The sequence below is a fragment of the Ctenopharyngodon idella genome, chromosome 20, assembly GCF_019924925.1.
Source record: "Ctenopharyngodon idella isolate HZGC_01 chromosome 20, HZGC01, whole genome shotgun sequence".
In the NCBI taxonomy this organism is placed as follows: domain Eukaryota; kingdom Metazoa; phylum Chordata; class Actinopteri; order Cypriniformes; family Xenocyprididae; genus Ctenopharyngodon; species Ctenopharyngodon idella.
Window position 1 is genome coordinate 20811538 of NC_067239.1, and position 21574 is coordinate 20833111.

At 36.5% G+C, this 21574-nt stretch overlaps 1 protein-coding gene across 4 annotated transcripts in view; it reads right to left on the bottom strand.

Annotated features, from left to right (window-relative positions):
• Window positions 1-21574, bottom strand: part of usta (uronyl 2-sulfotransferase a) — a 63611-nt gene that overhangs the window by 14444 nt on the left and 27593 nt on the right. The window contains exons 2-6 of one of the 4 annotated variants that reach the window (XM_051875679.1): window positions 18844-18936; window positions 13257-13300; window positions 4968-5135; window positions 942-1021; window positions 669-822 (exon numbers count right to left, since the gene is read on the bottom strand). In XM_051875679.1, the coding sequence (XP_051731639.1) occupies window positions 669-822; window positions 942-1021; window positions 4968-5135; window positions 13257-13300; window positions 18844-18936 (539 nt within the window). The remainder of the gene's footprint in view (window positions 1-668; window positions 823-941; window positions 1022-4967; window positions 5136-13256; window positions 13301-18843; window positions 18937-21574) is intronic. The other 3 variants (XM_051875680.1, XM_051875681.1, XM_051875684.1) reach the window with 3 other exon arrangements.

Below are 21574 nucleotides of genomic sequence, written 5' to 3' on the forward strand. Positions count from 1 at the left end.
GTGTCTACACTGGATGTGGTGCAATGCAAAACTGATGCTCCTTCTATTTATGACATACTCCATGCACTTGCACAACCTCTGACACGGACAAATTGATTTGCAGCGGTGGATTTGACATGTCCAGTGTAGACTGCCTCAAGCTATGGACACGACAATGGTCGTGCCTGGTGTAGACATTACAATTTTATGTATTCATTCTCATATTTCATCTCAAGCATGCTCTTCACTGACACAACAACCAAGTGCACTAACTTTATTATATTATATATATATATATATATATATATATATATATATATATATATATATAAATTATATTAGGGGCAAAATTGATGGTTGTGGTGAAAATTACATCACAAAAGATGTAAAGTCTGAAATTTATGGATTTTTTTTACCAAATACATTGAACAGATTTATTTCACTTTTTATTTGTTTAGATTATCATAACTTTAAAAATGTAAAAATGAATATTTTTGTCATGGAGTCATATTTTAGTGAATTTCCCAAGACTTTTATGTACTGTAATCTTCATATAACAAAAATTTGAAATGTGTTAGTTTTTATAAAACACGGAACATAAAAAAGTGCCTGTAGTTTAAGAAATACCTGATTAATAAAATGTCAGAAAATAATAAAGAAGGAACTCCGAACAAGAATTAGTCTCTGACCAAATATCTCTCGTCGTCTTTCATCTGGGGTGTGCGGATCAAGTGATTCTGCTCTCCTCTCCAGTCCCCAAAGCGACGAAAAAAGTAATTGGAGAGGAAACGGTTAATGGGATCCCTGATGATGTTTATGTAGACAGGCTGTTCTATCCTAAACCTGAAAAAGAAAGAGACAAAGAGAATAAGCACTGAATCGAACAATAATTTAATGGCAACAATGTTTTTATCTTGGTCCTGATCAGATACGTTCAGATAAATAATTCCTGATTTGCTTACCTTGTGAAATTGAGATAGTGAACATGTCTGGTGTACAGAAAAGGCTGCGGAATAGTGCTAATGTTTCTCATCAAATCCACCTGGCAAAAAATCAGAGTATAAACAGAGATCAAAATGCATGTTACATAACCATTCATGAGAATCTCTTCATCCAACAACTCTCACAATTATGATAAAACAAAATAGTAATGGGGTACAACAAGTTACAATTGCAGATACACCCCCCCCCACACACACAAAAATTGGCAGCATTGGCAGCACGAAATGTAATTATATATCTTTCCTGTCAAACAAATAAATAAAACACTCACAAATTAATGAATCACAGGGTATATACCAAAATCAACCATAATTAATTAAAGTTGCTGTCTTCAGTGGCTATAAAACAATAATTCTTCAGCCACAGCAATGGATCTATTTAAAAAAAAAAAAAACCATAAACGTAAAACACTGCAAACAGGCCTCTGAGTTTCAGAATCACACACACCAAGGAAACATTACTCGTGTGGATGGTGCGTGGTGCAGTGGAAAGAAGCTGACTTCTCATTACCTTAATGTTTCCTAATGAGGGCCAGCTGGGGACCCAGTCAGCTCTGATAGAGCCCATGTGTCCCTAAATGCATGTTACAGTCTCTACAAACATACATACATGCATAAGGAGACTTAACAATCTCTATAACGGATCACCATATGAGGAGCAGGATGGCGTAATGTTGTTCTGGTGTGCCAGGACGGTATGTGCTTTTTGCAGCACTCAACAATAGGTTCCAGAAGTTTCCCGCTTGGAAAAGACCACCCTCAGAATTAAGATTTCATACCGAAATTTAAACCTAATAATGTCCCTCCCTCTCTTGCCCCACATCTCCGTCAAACAGCTTACCACACTGTAACAAGTGCACTGCTTAAGCTTTGATCTTTTATCAAACGTTGTGTCAAAGCCAAAACACACATTCTGTAACAACCTGAGGTGGTGACATCATCTTAATGAGATTTCCTGTGCTGTAAATGCTTATATGGGCACAGACATGGCCATACAATGTACGAGGTGTTGGTAGGGCCACATCACAAGTAACACCTCAGGTTGTGTGACACTGGGTAAGCGGTCTGTGGTTTAGTGCTTTGAGGCTAATTAAAATGTACAGGTCATATTATAATTGCATGACAGAATAAACATGAGTGTGACCTGATGCTTTATTTTGCTTACTAATACACCGTTTAGGCAATATAGCAATTTTGGTTTATTTAAAATATAATAATAATAATAATAGTTTATTTAATGTGTTGTGCTGCAACTTGTAAAATGCCAGAATGGTAACTGGAATAGTCATATGAACCACTTTTATGATGGTTAACAGCAGAGTCTTCAGAATTTTCATATTTGTCTGAAAGACTTTTCTGTGTGAATATGAAATACCCCTTTAATGACAAAACCTTGTTCTACACAATCATATAATGATGGGAACATTATGATTGTTTAATAGAGAGGAGGTTCATTCATTTGTCTCATTGAAAGGTCTGTTAAAAACAGATTCCCTCTATACACACAAATAAACTTTCTTCTCTAAATGAGAGTTTTATGACCCTTATCCTGCAGAGAAATTTGCATTTGTTTAGGAGACTCTGCAGATGCTCCAACACCACAAACATGTAATCAGTCACAATCATAACTGTCAGCCAGAGAAAACAAGGACTGGAAATACACTTAATGCACACAATGAACGTTATGTTCTCCAAGCAAGGTCAATAGTTTATCAGATTATTAAACTTTACTTGTGTTTAAATGATACACATCAAAACAAGACATTAAACCCTTTTATATTGAGTTATTTAATCAATTTTTTACCTAATCAGTGAAAAGTATGGACCCACCCTCTCATTCATTCTTATTATAAAATAATTTCCACCTTTTAGAATACCATTAATGTCATGAAAGCAATAAAATAACACAAATGAAAATATGGAAATTATGAAGTGACCAAAAGTATTAATCAAATCAAAACAATCTTATATTTTAGCTTCTTCAAATTTAGCAGCACTTTATCTAGATAAATATAAATACATTTATTTACACAGCAAATGTTGTTCAAATGAGCTGTGATGGAAATTTTGAACTAATTAATAATGAACTAACATTTCTTTTCTTCTACAGGCCTAATAAGCTAACTTTGAAATAGAGAAATAGTCACTAGGACTGAGTGTTGTAACAAGTGGAAAAATTCTGCTGCGCTGGCTAGACAGCATCCTTCTAAGGATAGAAAATAGTCTTTGAAAAATTGTTTTAACCTATTGAGTAATCTGAACTATTAACCCGGTGATATTTTTTGATGATCTTGTGATTCAGTTGTTCTAATTTAAATTTACTCCGCCAGTAAGCGGGACAGAGGAACTGAGATGTTTTTCTTAAATCTGAACCAATCATATTGAGACTGATGATAATGAGTAACAGATCATGCCATACTGACTGTGAAATGTACCTGAAATCCTATAAAACCTGCTGTATTTCTTTGTTCAGAGAGAGATTCTCTGGAATTGATGAGAACTCTCCCGGCCGTGATTAAAGCTTTGAAGGACAAAAACTGGAGTCTCAGGTTAGGGAACACTAGGTTTTGAGGGTCAAAACGTTGACCGAGATATTATTGAGTGTCGATTTGGAGACGCTCCGAAAGATCATATACTATTGAGTGTCGATTTGGAGACGCTCCGAGTACTATTGAGTGTCGACTGGAGACGCTCCGAAAGATCAGGAAATTTATTGAGTGTCGACCGGAGACGCTCGGGTGTCGACTGGAGACGCCCCAGGAACAGGTAACTTAAGTCAGGTGCGTCTTGGAAAATCTATCACAGAGCTTAAATGGATTATTTTAAAAATATTTTATGTATGTGCAAGGTGACTGAGTGCGGTCCCACTGGTTAAACTTTTCATACGACACCTTCACACCTTCTTGTTTGCTCTTGCAGTAGTTTCACCAATAAGGAATGGAAATTTGTTTTTTTAAGATTCTCAAATAAGTAATCTCAGTCTCAAACAGAACGCAAAAGACCGGTGGGGTTCAGATAACTTTCATTGAATGGACGAATACTGTTTGACTCCAGATAAATGAGAGATGTCTGGTGCTGTCTGTCTCCATATGCTCAAGCTGTTCAAGGACATCTAGAACTATGAGCACAATATGCATATTCATATTTGGGTTTTTATATTTGCTTATTTTGTTTTGAGTTTTGTCATTCCATGCTGAAATCTTAATATAAATCCTAAACTATCTTCTTTTGCATTCCACAGAAAAAAGAGTTATATAGGTTTGGAATGTCAGAGAATATTCTAAGAATATCTGATAACACACTGAGAATCACTTTCATTTGCTCTTTTCTGCTCTCTCTCATCTTTCTGAACACACACCAGCATTTAGGACAGTTAGTCTTTCTGATGGCAAAGAAACCTGTATGTGTTCTGAGCTTACTCCTGTAAACACACACATTTAATATTAGCTTTGAGTATTTACCGTACATCTAACCAGCTTACACTCTAAAACTTATGAATAATGTATCACTCACAAAAATCATTTTATTCTGGGGTTCTGGAAGGTCCCATGCTGTCCAGAAAGAATTATGAGTGTACTCTGGGATATAGACAGATTTCCAGTAAAAAAGTCTTCATTTTCATGTTAGTCACTTTTATTTTATTTCACTCTCACACTCACCAAACGTATATGAGTGTTATTTAATCAGCTTATTTATTTTAGCTTTTCATAGGTTGAGTTTAGCTGTGTGGAGGTGTGGCGGCTTGACTCTACCCAAACGGGATGACAGAATATTTTCTTTTCCTCTCCGCAAAGGAAGAAAGTGTGTGTTTTTCTCCACAATGAGTGCCATTCGGATGTGTTTCATTGCTGCTGGCATTCAGTGAGCATTTCCCTTGGCAAACACCTTTATTTAATCACATCAGCAAGTTTTCATCACAGTATGCTTTTTATCTTAGAGTGCTATACAACTTTTCAGAGGCATTAGTTGCCTCAGTCATACACTCACCCATCCACTGACCTGCTCATGCTTTGTGAGTCTGGTTTTGTTATGGATGTCAGAGGACACCAGGTTAAACTGGTGCTTTTCTGCCAAAATCCTCAGCAGCAGGACAACTGTCCGACTTCCACACTTGCCAACCCTGTTGTAGATCACCTGACTTGGGAATGGCAGCTCCTAGAGATACAGACATTGAAATACATAGTTATTAAGAGAAAGAGGAAGAGGAAGAGGAATAAGAAGAGGAAGAAGAAGAAGAAGGGATGCACCAACATTGAAAATCTGGCCAATTCTGACACATAATCGATTTTATGTGACCAATAACTGTTAAATGATTAATCTTTACTAAAAGTCTAATCTATGAAGAGAACATTAGAAAATTAAAACAAAAATAAATTGTTTGTTTGCTACAAGTGAATTTAGGCATCACATTACAGAATGTATAGAATGTATAGTAAGATATAAAAATATAAATAAATATATGAAGGAAAAATAATAATTTTGAAATATGCTATAGAACTATACGTGTTAATATTTGACGTTGTCTATTGTTATCCCTTTAAGTCAAGTGCTAGATTATGGCAGAAAGAAAGAAAGAAAGAAAGAAAGAAAGAAAGAAAGAAACTGACATTAAAGCGATCGTCAAACTAATCCATATGAATTGAGTGGTTTAGTCCAAATTTTCTTTGCTTTATATAATGAACAGTTTTTACTAAGGCTTTTATTCACATAAACATTGATCAGCGAACATAAACAGAAGCTCAACCGAACCTGCTTGATGCGCGAGAACAAACCTCTTCCGAAAGCTCAAACGTGCTGCGTAACACACGAGAATGAAACGGATTGGTTCTCGCATGTGTCAAGCAAACATGTTTGAGCTTCCTTTTACCACAACTGATGTGTGAGTTGGTGAATGTTTACATGTGAATATAAGCCTAAATTCAACATTTGGACTAAACCGCTCAATTCATAAGGATTATTTTTACAATCTCTTTATGAACTTTTTGAAAAGTCAAGGTGTCAGTTGTGTAGCTGTCTATGGAAGGACAGAAAGCTCTTAGATTTCATCAAAAAGATCTTCATTTGTGTTCCGAAGATAAACGAAAGTCTTGCAGAATGTGCACTGACAGACAGTAGCCTAACACCGTGTCCTAACCAGATGCGATGCGATAAGATTCCAGTGACAAGCAATTTGACTGTCCACACTAGATGCGACGCGAAAATGAGAAGCAATAAAATCAATCAAAAACCACAGCCAATCAGAAGAGAGTGTGGGCGGGCTCTCTCTGCAAGAGCACAGCGGACACAATGAAATGGGCAAGTACTTAGTAAAATTCATAAATATTACACAATTTAAACATTGTTTAAAGTACATACGGAGTGACTGAACCAATCTTTGTCATAGAATACACTATGTTTTTTCGCATTGAGTTGACAGTTTGAACGTTCTTGTGTCCATTTATTTATTTTCAAGATCTGAGGTGAATTAGCCAGTGCTGTTTTCATTACAGCTAAAAAGATGGAAACACAGAATAATATTCAAACTCACGTTAGACGCTTTTAACATGAAATAAAGCACATAAACAGTACCTGATATTATCATTGCTGTTCCAGCATGTCGCCGTCGCGGCTGGTTAGGACAAAAACTCTGTTTAACATGGTAAAGATACCTTTTAACGCTTGTCGCAGCGTCGCGTCGCGTCTGGTTAGGACACGGTGTAATGATAACACTTTTCGTGGTCTTCCCAATATTATGAAAAATACATTGATTTGAAGGATTGAATTTAAAGGGAACTGTAAGATATGCACATTTTATTTTTAAAATATTTTGTCAGTGACACACAGAGTCAGACAATTACTTACACTGCAAAAAAGGGCTACCTGTTTTCATTAAAAATATATAAACATCCTAAAATTGCATAAATTTGATTTGTTTTAAAGCAATTAAAAATACTATTTGGACAGTGGAAAAGATGAGAATAACTCTTCTCTGAAAATGTTCTCTGAAATGTATTTTATACAGTCTTGATTTATTTATTTATTCTAAAAAAAGGAAAGGATAATGAATTATTTTTTTAGCAATGTAATGTCTTGTACCATTAAACATGGTATCGTGGATGGGAATATGCATGGAAATAATATGCAGATGAGGCTATGCATGGTAAAACTAGGTGTTGTAAGCTCCATATATGGTTATTTCTGGGAGGAAACAGGGTGGAGATCCATGTACACACAATCTTGTGACTGGGTTGTATTAAGGTAATTTTGCACAGGTTCTGGCATACACATGGTTTTATAAATCTGAATCTGCACACTTTTAGGATGAAATCTACGGAAAGTTTTATACATGAGGCCCCATATCTTTATTCACTACTCCACACCACCATAAGAATGAGTCTTTAAGAAAGAGTCAGAGGAAACGTTTAAATTCCTGGATGATCATCCAGTGTGGAAAGAAGAATGGAATTCCCTGCAGGCCAGCATCCTGGATGAAACTGGGTTTGGAAGACTGCTCTGTCCCCTCGGTGTATGTAATATGAGAAATGCTCCTTAGAACCCACATTTGTGACTAAAGCAGTTTATGCATGTATGTTTGAATGTGTGACATGTTTTTTAACTTCACTACAGCAGTCATGCTCACTTTTATTCAGGTCTGTAAACACACTCCCTTGTTACTACCTAAACAAGACCCCTTGCTGTCAGACCCCCTCAAGCCTTTTATTATTCTGTCTCTCTCAGTCTCACACTCCATAGTGTGGAACTGTGCTCTCTCCCAAAACAACAAATATGTTCAAGTTCACAGAGAATGCCCTCTTTTCACATCGCACACACATAAGAGGCCTTGTCTAAGCCCAGCTGCCTTGCCATTTCTCCCCCATCCTGTTTTCCTTCACTCAATCTCCATTTCTCTCCCTCTCTCGACATTTACTGTCTCACTCTTCACTCTTCTCACTCCTTCCTACTCTAATGCTAATAAATGTGATTGTTCTGTTTCAGAAGCCTTTTATAGATGCACTATGTTTACACTACAGTTCAGAAGTTTGGGGTCAATAATATATACTTTATTTTAAGAAATTAATACTTTTATTAAGCAAGGATGCATTAAATTGATCAAAAGTAAGAGTAAAGACAATTGCATTGTTAAAAATTTTCTATTTCAAATAATTGCTAATCTTTTGATCCTTGAAAAAAAAAAAAAAAAGCAGAAAAGACATCTTTCAAATACATTAAAAAATCTTACTGACCCCAAACTTCTGAACAGTAGTGTAGATTAATGCATTTAGCAGAAGTATAGGTTGTTTGCACATGACGTCATTGCTGCACGCAAAATGCAGCTGGAGGGCAAGGAGTGATTTTTCTATATAGGAATCCTGTCTCAAACTCAAAATTCATATGTTTTGCGTCATTTATGGTTGCTCAAATATATCAAACCGAGAAACCACAATGAGCTTTTATCGTTTACGTAACTTATATCGTTTTTTAACTTTAAAAGTTGTCACCTTTTATAGCGTTTTGCGTCTGCTGATACTGAAATGAATGTGGATACCTGCTTACCTTTTTTGTTTTTGACTTCATTAAATAATCACATTCTTCATGGTATCGTTTGCAGGGAAGAGAAGATATTTTATCCCATTGCATGATCATTTGGTGTTTTCACTTCAGTTTTGTAGAATTCCGTTCACAATGTTGATCTGTTACCGTGAAAACAGTGTCACGCGCTGCTGCTTCAGCCATCATATTGTAGAAAATATACAAATAAAAAAAAATGTGTTCAACAAGCTGACAAAAGTCGCTCCATTTCTTTGTTGGAAGGGTGTAAATGTAACTATAGTTTTAATGTTATCTTTGTAAATATTCACTTTCCCATATGACCACGGAGGAGAATTGGAAGGGCATTCAGCGGACAGACACCCTTTTTTACAGTCTATGACAGACACCGACACACTGTATTTTTTTTTTTGTATTTATTTCAACAAATGACAGCCAAAATCAAACCCATAGAAGCTCGTGAACAGTTTTTAAGAGGCTGCGTGCAAGTTATACTCATTCACAAGCCGAGTGAGAGTCATACTCACAAATGTAATTTTAATTATTAAACCAAACAAAATACAACACTTTCAAAAACACTCAGCTATGTGATTATTTTATTGAGTGATAGGCAGTGGGTTCAATCAGTGACATTATTAGATTTGCTATACGGCGTCTCCCCGTCACCTCCTCAACCTGCTTCCCTTAGTGTGTTTTTACACGTAGAAAAGGCGAAAATTGTATTACACCGTCCAGTTTTTTCCCTGAACGATGATGAGTTCCTGTTGCAATTCTCGATTCAGCATAAATGACCTACAATGGCGACATTTTTCACAATCACGACAGAAAATCAAAATACTGCCCTCAACGTCACTATCAGAAAGGCAGCGTGATATAAACAATCCAGACTAGAATTGAACGCGGCATAACGGCAGCTTCACATTCTCTATATCTTCCTCCTCGATGGCAATCAAGTCTTTCAATTCAGTAGAAAAATCGCTCCTCTTCATAACATAAGGTTCACGTCCAAAATATGTTGTGATTTTCTGTTTATACCGTTCTACACCAACACAGTACGGACTTTTACCCATCTCTTCCATTCTAATTTTCATTGCTTACCCTCCACATTAATTTCGCGCGTCACCAGAACCACGTGATTGTAAACAACCTATTCCAATGCACTTGAGTTTGCATTTTAACAGTACAAAATCAGTACAGGCACAGGTTTCAAAGCCATGACCTTAATGTTGCTAGTGCCATACTTGACTAGTTGAGTTACAGATGCTGGTAGTGGCCTGTACAGTGCTGAGACTGGAGCTAACATACTTTGCTGTTGCATTTTTTGTAGTACTGTATGTTTGTGTGTGCATAAGTATGTTGAGTTCTTGTTAAATCTGTAAACGTCTGTTCAGAGTTTGTGTGTTTTCCACAGCTGTGAGATCTTAAAACTGGTTATTATCATTGCTGGCTTGGGGTCTTTTAGTAACTGTGGGGGGTTTCAGCTACCAAAGACTTTCCCAAACTAGTCAGATCCACCTAAAACATTATTACCTAGGAAAATAGTGAAGATTTATAAATAGATCTTTTTATAGTAAACAGAAGCAGTCCTGGTTGAAAGGGGATGATTTATACACATGCACACATATAACATGTACTACAAAACTTTCCCTTTGACATTGTAAAACACCCTCTAAAACACAATTTGCTATGGGATGATTATCAGAATATTTTAACAAATGTTTTACAGCACTGCTCCCAGGAGGCAGGTTATTTCATAAACTGTTAATAAAGGCTTAATTTACTGTGGCATTGAGGCCTCTCTAGTGTTTATTCAATACAAGAAATGCCAATACTTATCACAGAACAATCCCTCTCTATTTAGAAACAATAAAAAGTGCACAATTGTACAGGGCCATCGCTAAAATTCACAAGAGTACTTTTATGGGTGGACCCCCCTCTCCTGTTCTCTTCTGGACTCTTTTGTCATATGCGAGTGCACTCACACACAGTTCTCAGTACTATCAATGAATCATTCCAGCATTCCAAAGTCTCTGAATCATTTGAACCTATTACATAGCAGAGACACAAAAACGAAAGAGAAAACCAAAAAGGAAAATAGTAGCGCAGAGAAATGAGAGTTACACTCTGGAGTTATTTTGACCACAAAACACTGATTATAACACTGATTACAATCCCAGTTATAAGTCATTTGAAGTCTACAGGGTAATCAAACCAAGTTCACTTATTTTCGCACATGTAACAAGTGCTTTGGGACTCTCATCTTAAAACAACTGTGTCCTATAACACTTATAATGACTCCTTTTTCAACAAGTCTCTATAAAAACCATAGACAGACCACAGTGATGGCTTCAACCCTTCTATTATGAAACAGACCCATCGTTCATCCTCTGAGCAAACCCAGCTGAAACTTTCACTGGGCTTAACCTCTTTTGCAGAGTGCGTGTAATGACACTCCTCTTAAATCAAGCTTGTTCTTTCCACTCGTTCTATTTCACTCGCTCACTCACTCTCTCTCTCTAATCTGTGGGTCAGCGATCAGGGCTGTCCACTCTGTAGGAAGTGCTGATAAGATTAGTTGTCACGAGTGTGTGTGTGTGTGTTGAGTTAACTTTCACAACTGCTTGTTTCACCCCTTTGTTGACCCTGAAAATAAAAACGAAAAACAAAATACTTTTTGAAAGTCACTATGGCAGCTAAATACCAAGAAAGACCACATGGAATCAAAATCTAAGTTTTGGGGCTTTTAGTCCATGTTGTCTATGCTACCATAATCCAAAAGTTGACAAAAGTGGTTGGGAATATAGGCGGAGGGTGAATGAACTCCAGGGTAAGGCTTGATGCTCATATTTAATGATATTTAAATAGAATGTCATGAAATAGTTTTAAGTAGGGCTGGGCTATATATGGCAAAAAAAATAAAATCTCGTTTTTTTCAGAACGATTGACCGATTCACGATTTCGATTTCAATTTCAATTTTTTTCTTTACTGTTTAACTAGTCAACTTAAAAACTTAACTACAATATGCTTTAAGTAAAATTCTCTTTATTAACAATCTGGTTAAAAAAAAGTTCCATTCCAAGTGTAGCACACATGAAGTGATCAACATGGTGTAAATGTAAAACAATTTGTTAAATATCTTTGCAGAAATATGCCTGAAATATGAAGGCAAATGTTGTACAAACTTATCTTAAACACATCCTATATACTCAGAAATAATATAAAATAAGAAAATGCTAAATATTTCTTAGCCAAAAAGTAATAGCAATAAAAAACACCACTTATAGGCTATTGTTTACAGCAAATGCTTTGTAAAAACAGAAAACAACAGCAGCTTTCAGCCTGTCACCATCATGCAAACATGAAATATCAAACATACAGTAGTAGTCTTTTACAGGTTTTTGCATTCCATTGCACTATTTGTCCTATTGTTTTTATGTTTGGCGGACATGTTTAGGTGTTGCACTTGTGTCTTGCGTCTTTTGCAGCGTCTCACCCATGAAACATTCTAAAAACACGGCGGTCAAGGAACCTATGGCTCGCGAGCCACATGGCTCAAAAACAAAAATCGGTTGGTTCGCCAGGTTGCTCACCCTTGCACCTGTGTGCAGCACAGAGTGTTTTTTTTTTTTTTTTTTTTGAATATGCGCATTTGACAGTAATTTGAGTTGACAGCAAAAGTAGCTTGAGCTGTTTTTGTTAATGAAAATTTACCTTTGTAAAAACAATTGTAACAACCTCATTTTATAAGGTAAAATCTAAATATTCTGATTGAGTTAGAACTTTACTCTTATTAAAATTGGTCTTCCATAGTACCATACTTAGTCATGGAAAAAGTACAGTTAGTGTTAGCTTTACTCTTATTAAAATTGGTCTTCCACAGTAGTTGGTGATTTGTGGGTTGAAAAGCCTTCTAACTGGATCGTTGTGGCACAATGTTTCTCCTGTTTCTCACATCAGTGTTGTTGAGAATGTCAGCGTAGTTTCATCTGGCTTTGAACTATAGTTTAATCACAGAGACATTTGTGGTTTATATCGGAGCACTCTGCGCTGAACTCGAACGCTTCTCACTGGATCTCTGAGCGCTGCTTAGTGGCGGTGTGATCGAGATGGTCAGCGTCTTGTGTGGCGGCTCTGTCTTTTGAGCCAAGCTGATAAATGGTCCGTGTGGCGCGGTTCAAAGGAGTAGCATTGCTTCGTTCCATTTTTTGCGCATTTACCGTTTAATGTTTCTCATATGCAACAGAAATGGCAGCGCTTATCAGTTTAACAAATTGGTGTAGTGGCACCAGTGCGACCTCTAACAAAATTCAGTCGCACCGACAGGAAAACATTTCGCAATCTAGAGCCCTGAGATACACACACAAAATAACAAAATTAAATTAAATATTTTTCTTTCAGAGAAACTGAGCAATACTGATACTGCAAGACACAAGTAAAACACCCTTCAACACGTACCACTCAAACTTCCTGTTTCATTAGGAAATACATCAACACAGGAAATAAAAACACATTCGTCAAACCATTCCATGGGGTCGTTAAATGTGAATTTGCGGCTGTATGCATGTATGTCTGTGTGCGTGTGTGACCTTCCAGTCACTGTCAAGTCTTGAAATGTTTTCCTCTAGTGTGGAAAGGCCAAAATAACAGGACAATCACAGAGAGGGATGTTTTGTACAGCACATTTTGAACTTGAGGAAAACAAGAGAGAGAAAGAGTTTGATAATGCAAAAAAAAAAAAAAACACTTACCCTTGGTGTAGGAGGCCCGTGGTCGTCAACAAAAGTGGATTCTCCTGTGAAGAAAATTGAGTGTCAGAGTGAGCTGCTTACATAAAGCATCTGTTATTTAGTAAATCATAACCTTAGAGAACAATGCAGACAAAACAAAACTTTTTTAGCGCATTCAGTGAAAAACTATATTTTGGAATAGAGCAGATTCAGCATCTGAGATGTATCAGCAATGAAAATCTGCATGAAAACCAAATGAAACCCACTGTGAGGAAACGGAAGAAGTGTGTTTCCGTGGGTGTTTGAGAGAGAAACAGCTTCTTAATGCAACGCCTTCTGTTGTATAGTAGTGGCTAAAAATAAGGAGACACTCTTTCATCTCAAACAAGGGTCTCCTCTTTAACCTCCACTCCAGATGTCTTGCTGGAATCAGTGTTAAAGGGATTGTTCATCCAAAACATGATAATTCATTATTTACTCATCATACAGGTTTGGACTGACATGAGGGTGACAGTATTTTCATTTATACATTAAGGTGCACTGCTCCTTTAACTCTATCTGTTGTGCTCTGCCTGTGTCCATCTGCTGAATAAATAACTCATCCAGCAACACAGAGCTGCTATACTTCTCAGCCTATCTTCAACTTTCTCAGTATGAGGCTGAGTAAAAGAATGAGATATTCATAGACAGAGATTGATGCGTTCTCATCCTCTGAGCAATAAGTCATAAATCTTGAATAGTTTCGGCACAGATATATCACAAACGAACATAAAGTACAGCAAAGAGAATGTACTGTCCCAGACTGATGGTGGCAGTAATGTAACATCTTTCAGCATGTGACACTATATGCAAATAAAAGTAAATATACTCTCTTGAGACATGATTCTTGTGTTTCCTGAATTATATACACTACACTACTACTCAAAATTTTAGGGTCAGTTTAACATCCCTACTCCATGTCAAAAGATAATTTGATTTCTCAATTCATGTCCCCTTTAATAAATCTGATAGCTGTCCAATCAGTAAAAATGCATGAAGTGACAAGGTGTAAACAAGTTCAGGTTGATGAAGTTCAAAAGTACAGAATTTATTTGAAATAGAAATCTTTAACATTATGTCTTTTTATACATCAATTTAATGTGTCCTAGACAGTAATAATTACTGTCGAAACGAAAAAAAAGAAAAGAAAAAGAAAACATATGACCCCAAATCTTTAAATGATGTCAAGGGGATTCTATCTCGGTTTCTCTGTAATCCATCAGAAGAATTTATCAGACCTCATGTCCCTCTTTTAGTGGCTGTTGTCAGCACTGAGATCTTGTTAACAGGGTCATATATCTTCAACCACGCACACTATGTGTACACTAGACTCATGTGGACTCATATGCTGCTGACATACAAGACATGAGGAAGTTGATTCAGTCTATTCATCCACAGTGTATTTATTATTACAGATGAGGATCATATGCAATTTGTCATAATTTAAGTGTAATTTATCTTAAAATATATAATTTTTATTATATATTTTAAGAGTTATTATAGTAAGTGCCCTTCAAATGGTTTGAAAAACAAAAAAAACCCAAAAAAAATGTGGTGAGTTTATAAATCTGGTACCATTCTCTGGATTAATCAAATTATTGGTTGATAGTGAAAAAACCTATACCAAAATGTATATAAATTACATTTATTTCATACCAGGTATAGAACAAATCTATTAACATATTTACTGACATATAAATACATATTATAATTGAACTTTATTTGGAGTACTTTTTTGCACAATGTACATTTCTTAATATTAAGCATAAAATGTGTTTTAATATCACTATTAGTAAGGATATTACGATCACTGTATAACATCACTCTTTAAATGCAAGATATTTAAAGTGTACTTAAGTATATTTGATTGTGCTAAAATGGAACTATTGCAAGTATACTTTAAGTATATCTTTATTTACTATTTCCGGATAACTAAAGTGCATTAAGTACAAAATTAGTTGATCTAAATATAGCAGACTTTAATTATATCAATTTAGTATACCAAAAGTACAATTTCATGGTATTTATATTAAGTACATAAATATGTAAATGTATTTGTAGTATACTTAGCATACAATAAATGTATTTCAAATACATTTTGGTATATTTATTTTTCACTAGGGGTATTACAGTAAAATATCCTGTTTTAGAATAAAAGCATCATGTAAATTACAAGTGACAAACTCTTGAGATAATTCATGTTACATTTTCATCATTGCAATGTCTTCAAAACTGAATAAATTCCTCTAGTTTATACTATACTGCTGTAAAAACTGCCATTTAGGCCTCAGAATGACCTTGTCCTAAAATGTACTTGTCACTACTATCAGGATTAGGCAGTTTGTGGGGGGCTTACTCAATTATCCACCGAAAGCCCAAGTGCCCCGTTTACCCCCCATGCCGGCACCCTCGGACCAGGCTTTGGTCTGCATTGCACTTCATCTGATATTGGACCTTCATAACCCCTCAAAGCCAATTAGCACCTGCACTAACTACCCGTCCCGGGTGCAGTCGTCTGGGATCAGGTTCTCAGACTCCAGAAAAGTCATTCAGGTCGCCAGGCTTGGAAATAATTGGAGACCAAAGCAGCAAAAATGCAAAACGTAAACAGAGGACTTTTGCAATGATTAGCATGGGCCAGTTGCATGAAACAGAGTGGGCGAAGGCTGGAAAGAAATCAAGCAGCGATGCATTTCTGTTAACTTTGTTCCTGGGTTGTGTTGAAGCCGGTTCAAAGCTTGCTTTGGTTATAAGAGGATCATTAATAACCTATAATTAAGACACAAAAAGTCATAATGACATTGATGGAAAAAGCCACTAACTTGGCATACTCACACACACTCAAGTCCTCAGCAGGAACATTTAAAAATACAACCAATCGTTCACGCAAAGTATCCTTTTTTGGCTTTCACAAAGCAAAACATTCTCCGAAATGGAATTCTCTCTACGCAGCTGGCTTGGCTTAGGAATGCTGTTGTTTGTGTCGGAATTCCATAAACGTATGCTTTCGGCATGTAATGTTTAATTAGAGTTATGAAATTGGTGACTCTTTAAAGTATGGTTTAGAGATGAGGAGAGCCAGAAATACTCCAGAGGCAGAACAGGAAGCCACACAGGGTCGACATCTCGGTCGTGAGGTACACAAAACACAAAAGCCGCTGGCTATTTTCATCCAGACGACATTTTCAAATCACATCCTGTAATAATCTGTGACCACAGGTAGAACGTTCTCGAGACATTTGAGTACAGAAGGAGATTCTGAACATGAAGATTAAAGCAAAAAACATCTGGCTCTTGCTCAACATTCTTGTGAACTAGGGAACAAGCTAGCCAACTATCCAAAACAAAGTGTCAGTGTGAACCTGTTGTCGACAGATGGCCCTCAATAAAATAAATGTATAGACTTATATATATATATATATATATATATATATATATATTACACTTTGTCTTCACTCATATGTGCATGCAGTCTTCAAAAAAAATTTCAATCATATTGTCATACTAATGGACTGCCCTCTGTATGGAAATTGGTCAAAAAATTACTGTTCTTATTATATAATGTAGTTAATTGTGCTGTGGATTCTGAAAGGCTTCTTTATATTTTGCTTGCAATGAAATGGAATTTAAATTCTATTTCAATGACAAATGTTACATCAATTCTAATTTTTCAAAAGAAAAATGACTTTTGAACTCATCAAAACTTTGATACAGCTAATGCATACAAATGTGAGCTTGAACATGCTTCAACAATGTCAGTCATTAAGAAAAAAAAAAGCTAAATAACATAAACAAAAAGTTGTCATAGTGATTATTAACAGAATGCAACTGTTTCCATCCCAAATTAGCTCCAGGTGATTATGTGTCAGGTGGCTTATTGGCTTCAGTCCATAACTGCCAGAACATGCTTGATCTACAACCTTACAAAAGTCTCATTTGATCCCACTGTCTTACACCTACACTGTACTCAGTGAAGTAAGCGCTTTAGAGGGTGTGTGACAGACAGGCTGACAGCACACTTATGCACTCTCACACTCCTGCTGGTGTGTAGGCAGCACTAACATAGCCGAGTCGAGAACATATGGCATATGGTTAGAGGGTCCTGAAATAATGACATCAGTCTGGTTAAACACACCCTGTTTAAATAACATCAGAGACTTATTTCTTTATTTCCGACACCATATTCAGCTGCCCCTACTGCATAAAGCAGTGTGCAGGTTTCTTACTCTAAGTCCTCATTGCCATATGTGGTCAGACTTCACTCAACCCTTTCATTTGGCATGTAGGAGTGGCCCAACATTAGCCCATCAGTCTAATGACAGTGGGGGGTTTAAAAGTCTCCACCCAGGACTGTTATTCTATAGGTCTCACCCTGTTACCACCTGCCAAATGTGGTAGAGTTGATGGACATCTGCTTTCCTTTTTTTATAAATAATTGCTATGTTTTGTTGTTTTAGGAACCATCACCTAGTGAGGTCCAAGTTCTTGAAGGAGCCTAGAAAGCTGTGTCAGGATTTATAAGGTGGCTTGTGTCTAATGTTAGCATGGGCATGATTGATTCAAGCTCTTCATTTGGGAGGCTTTGATCCAAAGGTACACCACACTTATGCCACACATAACATCTCTACGTAGTGTTCACTGCTCCCCACACACTGAGAACATGAGATCTTCATAATTCATTGCACTTGAGTCATGCTGATTAGGAGTAGAGTATAATGACATATATCTACTTGTGAAAAAAGATAAGTAAGATTCCTTTACAATGTTACAAAAGATTTCTATTTCAAATAAGTGCTGTTCTTTTGAAATTCCTATTCATCAAAGAATCCTGAAAAAAATTTTTTTATCATGGTTTCCTGAAAAATATCAAGAAGCACAACTGTTTTCAACAATGATAATAATAAGAAATCTGAAGGATCATGTGACACTAAAGACTGGAGTCATGGTTGCTGAAAATTCAGCTTTGCCATAAAAAAAAAATAAATTAGATTTTAAAACTGTTTTTCTGTATTTCTGTTCAAATAAACACAGTTTTGGTGAGCATAAGAGTCTTCTTTAAAAAACATACAAAATCTTACCAACCCCAAACTTGTGTGTGTGTGTGCGCGTGTATATGAACAATAAATCATTAAAAAAATTATGACTGTTGCACTGAAAATAAACATTATTTGAATCATTTATAATATGCATGTGTCTTTTCTGTAACCCACGGTCAAGATAAATGTCAATAAGAGGAGGTAAAGCAGAGAAGTTAAGAAGCTAAACCAAAGCTAATCTGAATCAGAACTATTTCAAAAGGATATGTTATATAACAAAGAAAACGATCTTATGCAAGTTAATGATGTTAAAATTACTCTGTTTGCTTTTACGGAAAATACAAAACCAAAACATATGAACAAAACAAATAAGTAGAACCAGAAAGAAAATGGCTGCTCAAGGTAAAGTTACATTTCCCAGATTAATCATGAAAAATCAATCCAGCAAGGGTAACAAAAAGTGGGTAGAGGTCAGAAAGAATCCAGGACCATCTGGTTTTCATGTGCGTTATTTCCTGTGGATCTGTACATACCTCTGCTCACCTGCTCTGGCCTTGGCCTTGTCTTATGGGAAGTGTGCGTCGCTATTGCCACATATACTGACCTGCGCTCTTTCCCATTCTTGCCTACAAAAGAAGCCACATGAAACCACCATTTACAACTAGAAGACTATTCAGGGACTTTAGGATGTGCTTAGGTGTAGTCCAGGAATATCAAAAACTCCCATTTTTCTATTATGTATGATAACTTATGCTGGACATACAGTTTTTGAATGTAGCTAAAATTTTACATGACACGTTATCAATTCATTCCCTGGTAAACGAAATCATGACCTTGGCTATGCAAACACAATGCTTTACTGTACAGAAACGCTAAATGCAACCATTACTGGTATTGGTATAGACTACTAAAATATTGTATCGTGACTCTTGAAGTCAACTGGAGTTTCACCCAGAGGTGCATTCAAAAGAAAAACTGTGGCGCACCCCTGTGAATACAGAATTGAATTGTAGCTTGAAACTGTTCTTAGAGACAGGAAATATAGCAAATATAACTTCTGAAGGGAGATCCCATTCAGAGATCTTCTGCAGATTTGCTCTAAAGCAGACGTTTGTTGTTTTTATGACTGTGCAAAATAGCAACATTTGTAGCAAGTCATCGAATCCAAATATCGTCATGTGCTTTTCTCATCACAGCCTCCCACACAGCACACTTTTCTGGGGTTGGCCAAGCACATTTGAGAAACAGGGATGAACCAGGAAAAGCCTGTAAAACTTAAAGGTGACCTTTTGCCTCTGATGCACTTACGTACTATGACTAACATACAGGCAGAAAGGCAAAAAACTAAATACAGGCAGAAATCAAAAATAAAATAAATCATTTAATCAGTAAGACAGTATTTTATAAGCACAGGTGCAACTCAAGGTTAATACCAAAAACCACAGTGTATGAAACCCTAATGCACTCCGACAGGAGCCTCAATGACATTAACACAAATGGTCGACACACATGCTAGTGTACTTAGGCACATACACATGGCTTACTAAGTAATACCCGAAGGAAATGACCATGGGATTTGAGTAAGCTGTAGAGTAAACTGACTGCCAACGGTTGTAAGTTTTCCTTGACTATATGAAACAGATCCATCCCCACAGGCTCACAGTCACTTTTACCAGGGCTGCTACAAAACAGAATTGTGACATCCATAAACCACAAGATAAAGAGAAAATCAGTAGCGAGACAAAAACACAACATATGGTGGTAGAAGGAGCTGAAGGATCTTTACTTTCCTAAGCAAAAAGATACAAACAATAACACGGTTGCATTTTCAACACTAAGGTATTTTCATTTCAGCAAGTCTACTGACAGTAAAAGGGAGGGTGTGGTGTTTATGCCTTTAAATGTGTCTTTAAATACGTCTCCCTATGGCTAACATAGCCACAACTTACAATACACTGCCACACACTGAGTGATATTTTCTCAAGTGCTTTATTCAAAGACACAATGGTAATTTAACCATAGGCCTAGTAAGATTACATCATCATTAATATCTTAAATGATATTAAAATCTATGCTATTTTGTATAAATAAAGTAAAATAAAGCACTATGAACTAAAATCATTCTTTATTTAAATGCTACAAGTGAATTTAGGCATCATAACATTCTAATGTACAGTATGAAAAATGGATATTCATTTTGAAATTTGCTAAAGATTACATTTAACAGTATTGTCAAATTATTCTTTCACTGTTAAATTAAAAAATTCTGTCATCATTTACTTCGAAAACACAAATTAAGATATTTTTAATGAAACTTGAGAGGTTTCTGTCCTTTCGTTGAAAGGTAACCAAAACTTAAAAGATCCAAAAATAAAATCGTAAAAATAATCCATTTATATATCAAGCGGTTTAATCCAAGTCTTCTAAAGAGATATAATCACTTTATATGATGATCAGATTTTAGGCTTGTATTCACATATAAACACACATGGAAACTCGTGCGTGCATTATGTGCATGCGTCACCCATTAGAACAAATCTAACTGGTTTTTGTGCAGCACATCACACACAAAAATGAATGAGGTTTGTTCTAGTGCAAAAACTCATCTGGCACTCACAGTGGCGTGCACAGGGGGGTGGGGTGGGGGGTGTTTAGGGGGGCTTGAGCCCCTGCCCCTTTGATCGCGAAAGTGAAAGTGCCTTTTGCGGTCGCATCGCGGTGCCCCTGCGTTCCCATTTCTCTTACCCCGGAACGCAATTTCTACCGAAGGAGACCCACAACCACCATCAAAAGGAAATGTTATATAACAAAGATCCACCCCCCCTCCCCCTCCCGGAGGTCTGTGCACGCCACTGGACACTCAACTACAGTCCGACGTTGGCCGAAGTCTGACCGTCAGCTTGCTGTATATCACGACTTTAAGAAACTCATCCAATCATGTTCAGATACACATCCCTTGTCTACTTTTCATAGTTTCCCACAGTTTCGGGAGGCATGACAGACACATATGGAATTGGCCATACATGTGCTGGAATCTGTGTATCTGTGAGCCGTCAGCACATTAAAAACTCACTGGAGCACCGACAAAAATACTAAGAGACCATTCATAGATCAAGTAAACCTGTCAGCACTAGAAATTGTGATGTGATCCTGCAGGTCAACTGGGGTAGTTGTTCATACTTTGTGTAATGCATATTTTCAGCCCAGAGTTGAACCCAGCAGCATTGAGTTTGGATGGCTTACTTGCAAAACAACCTCTGATTG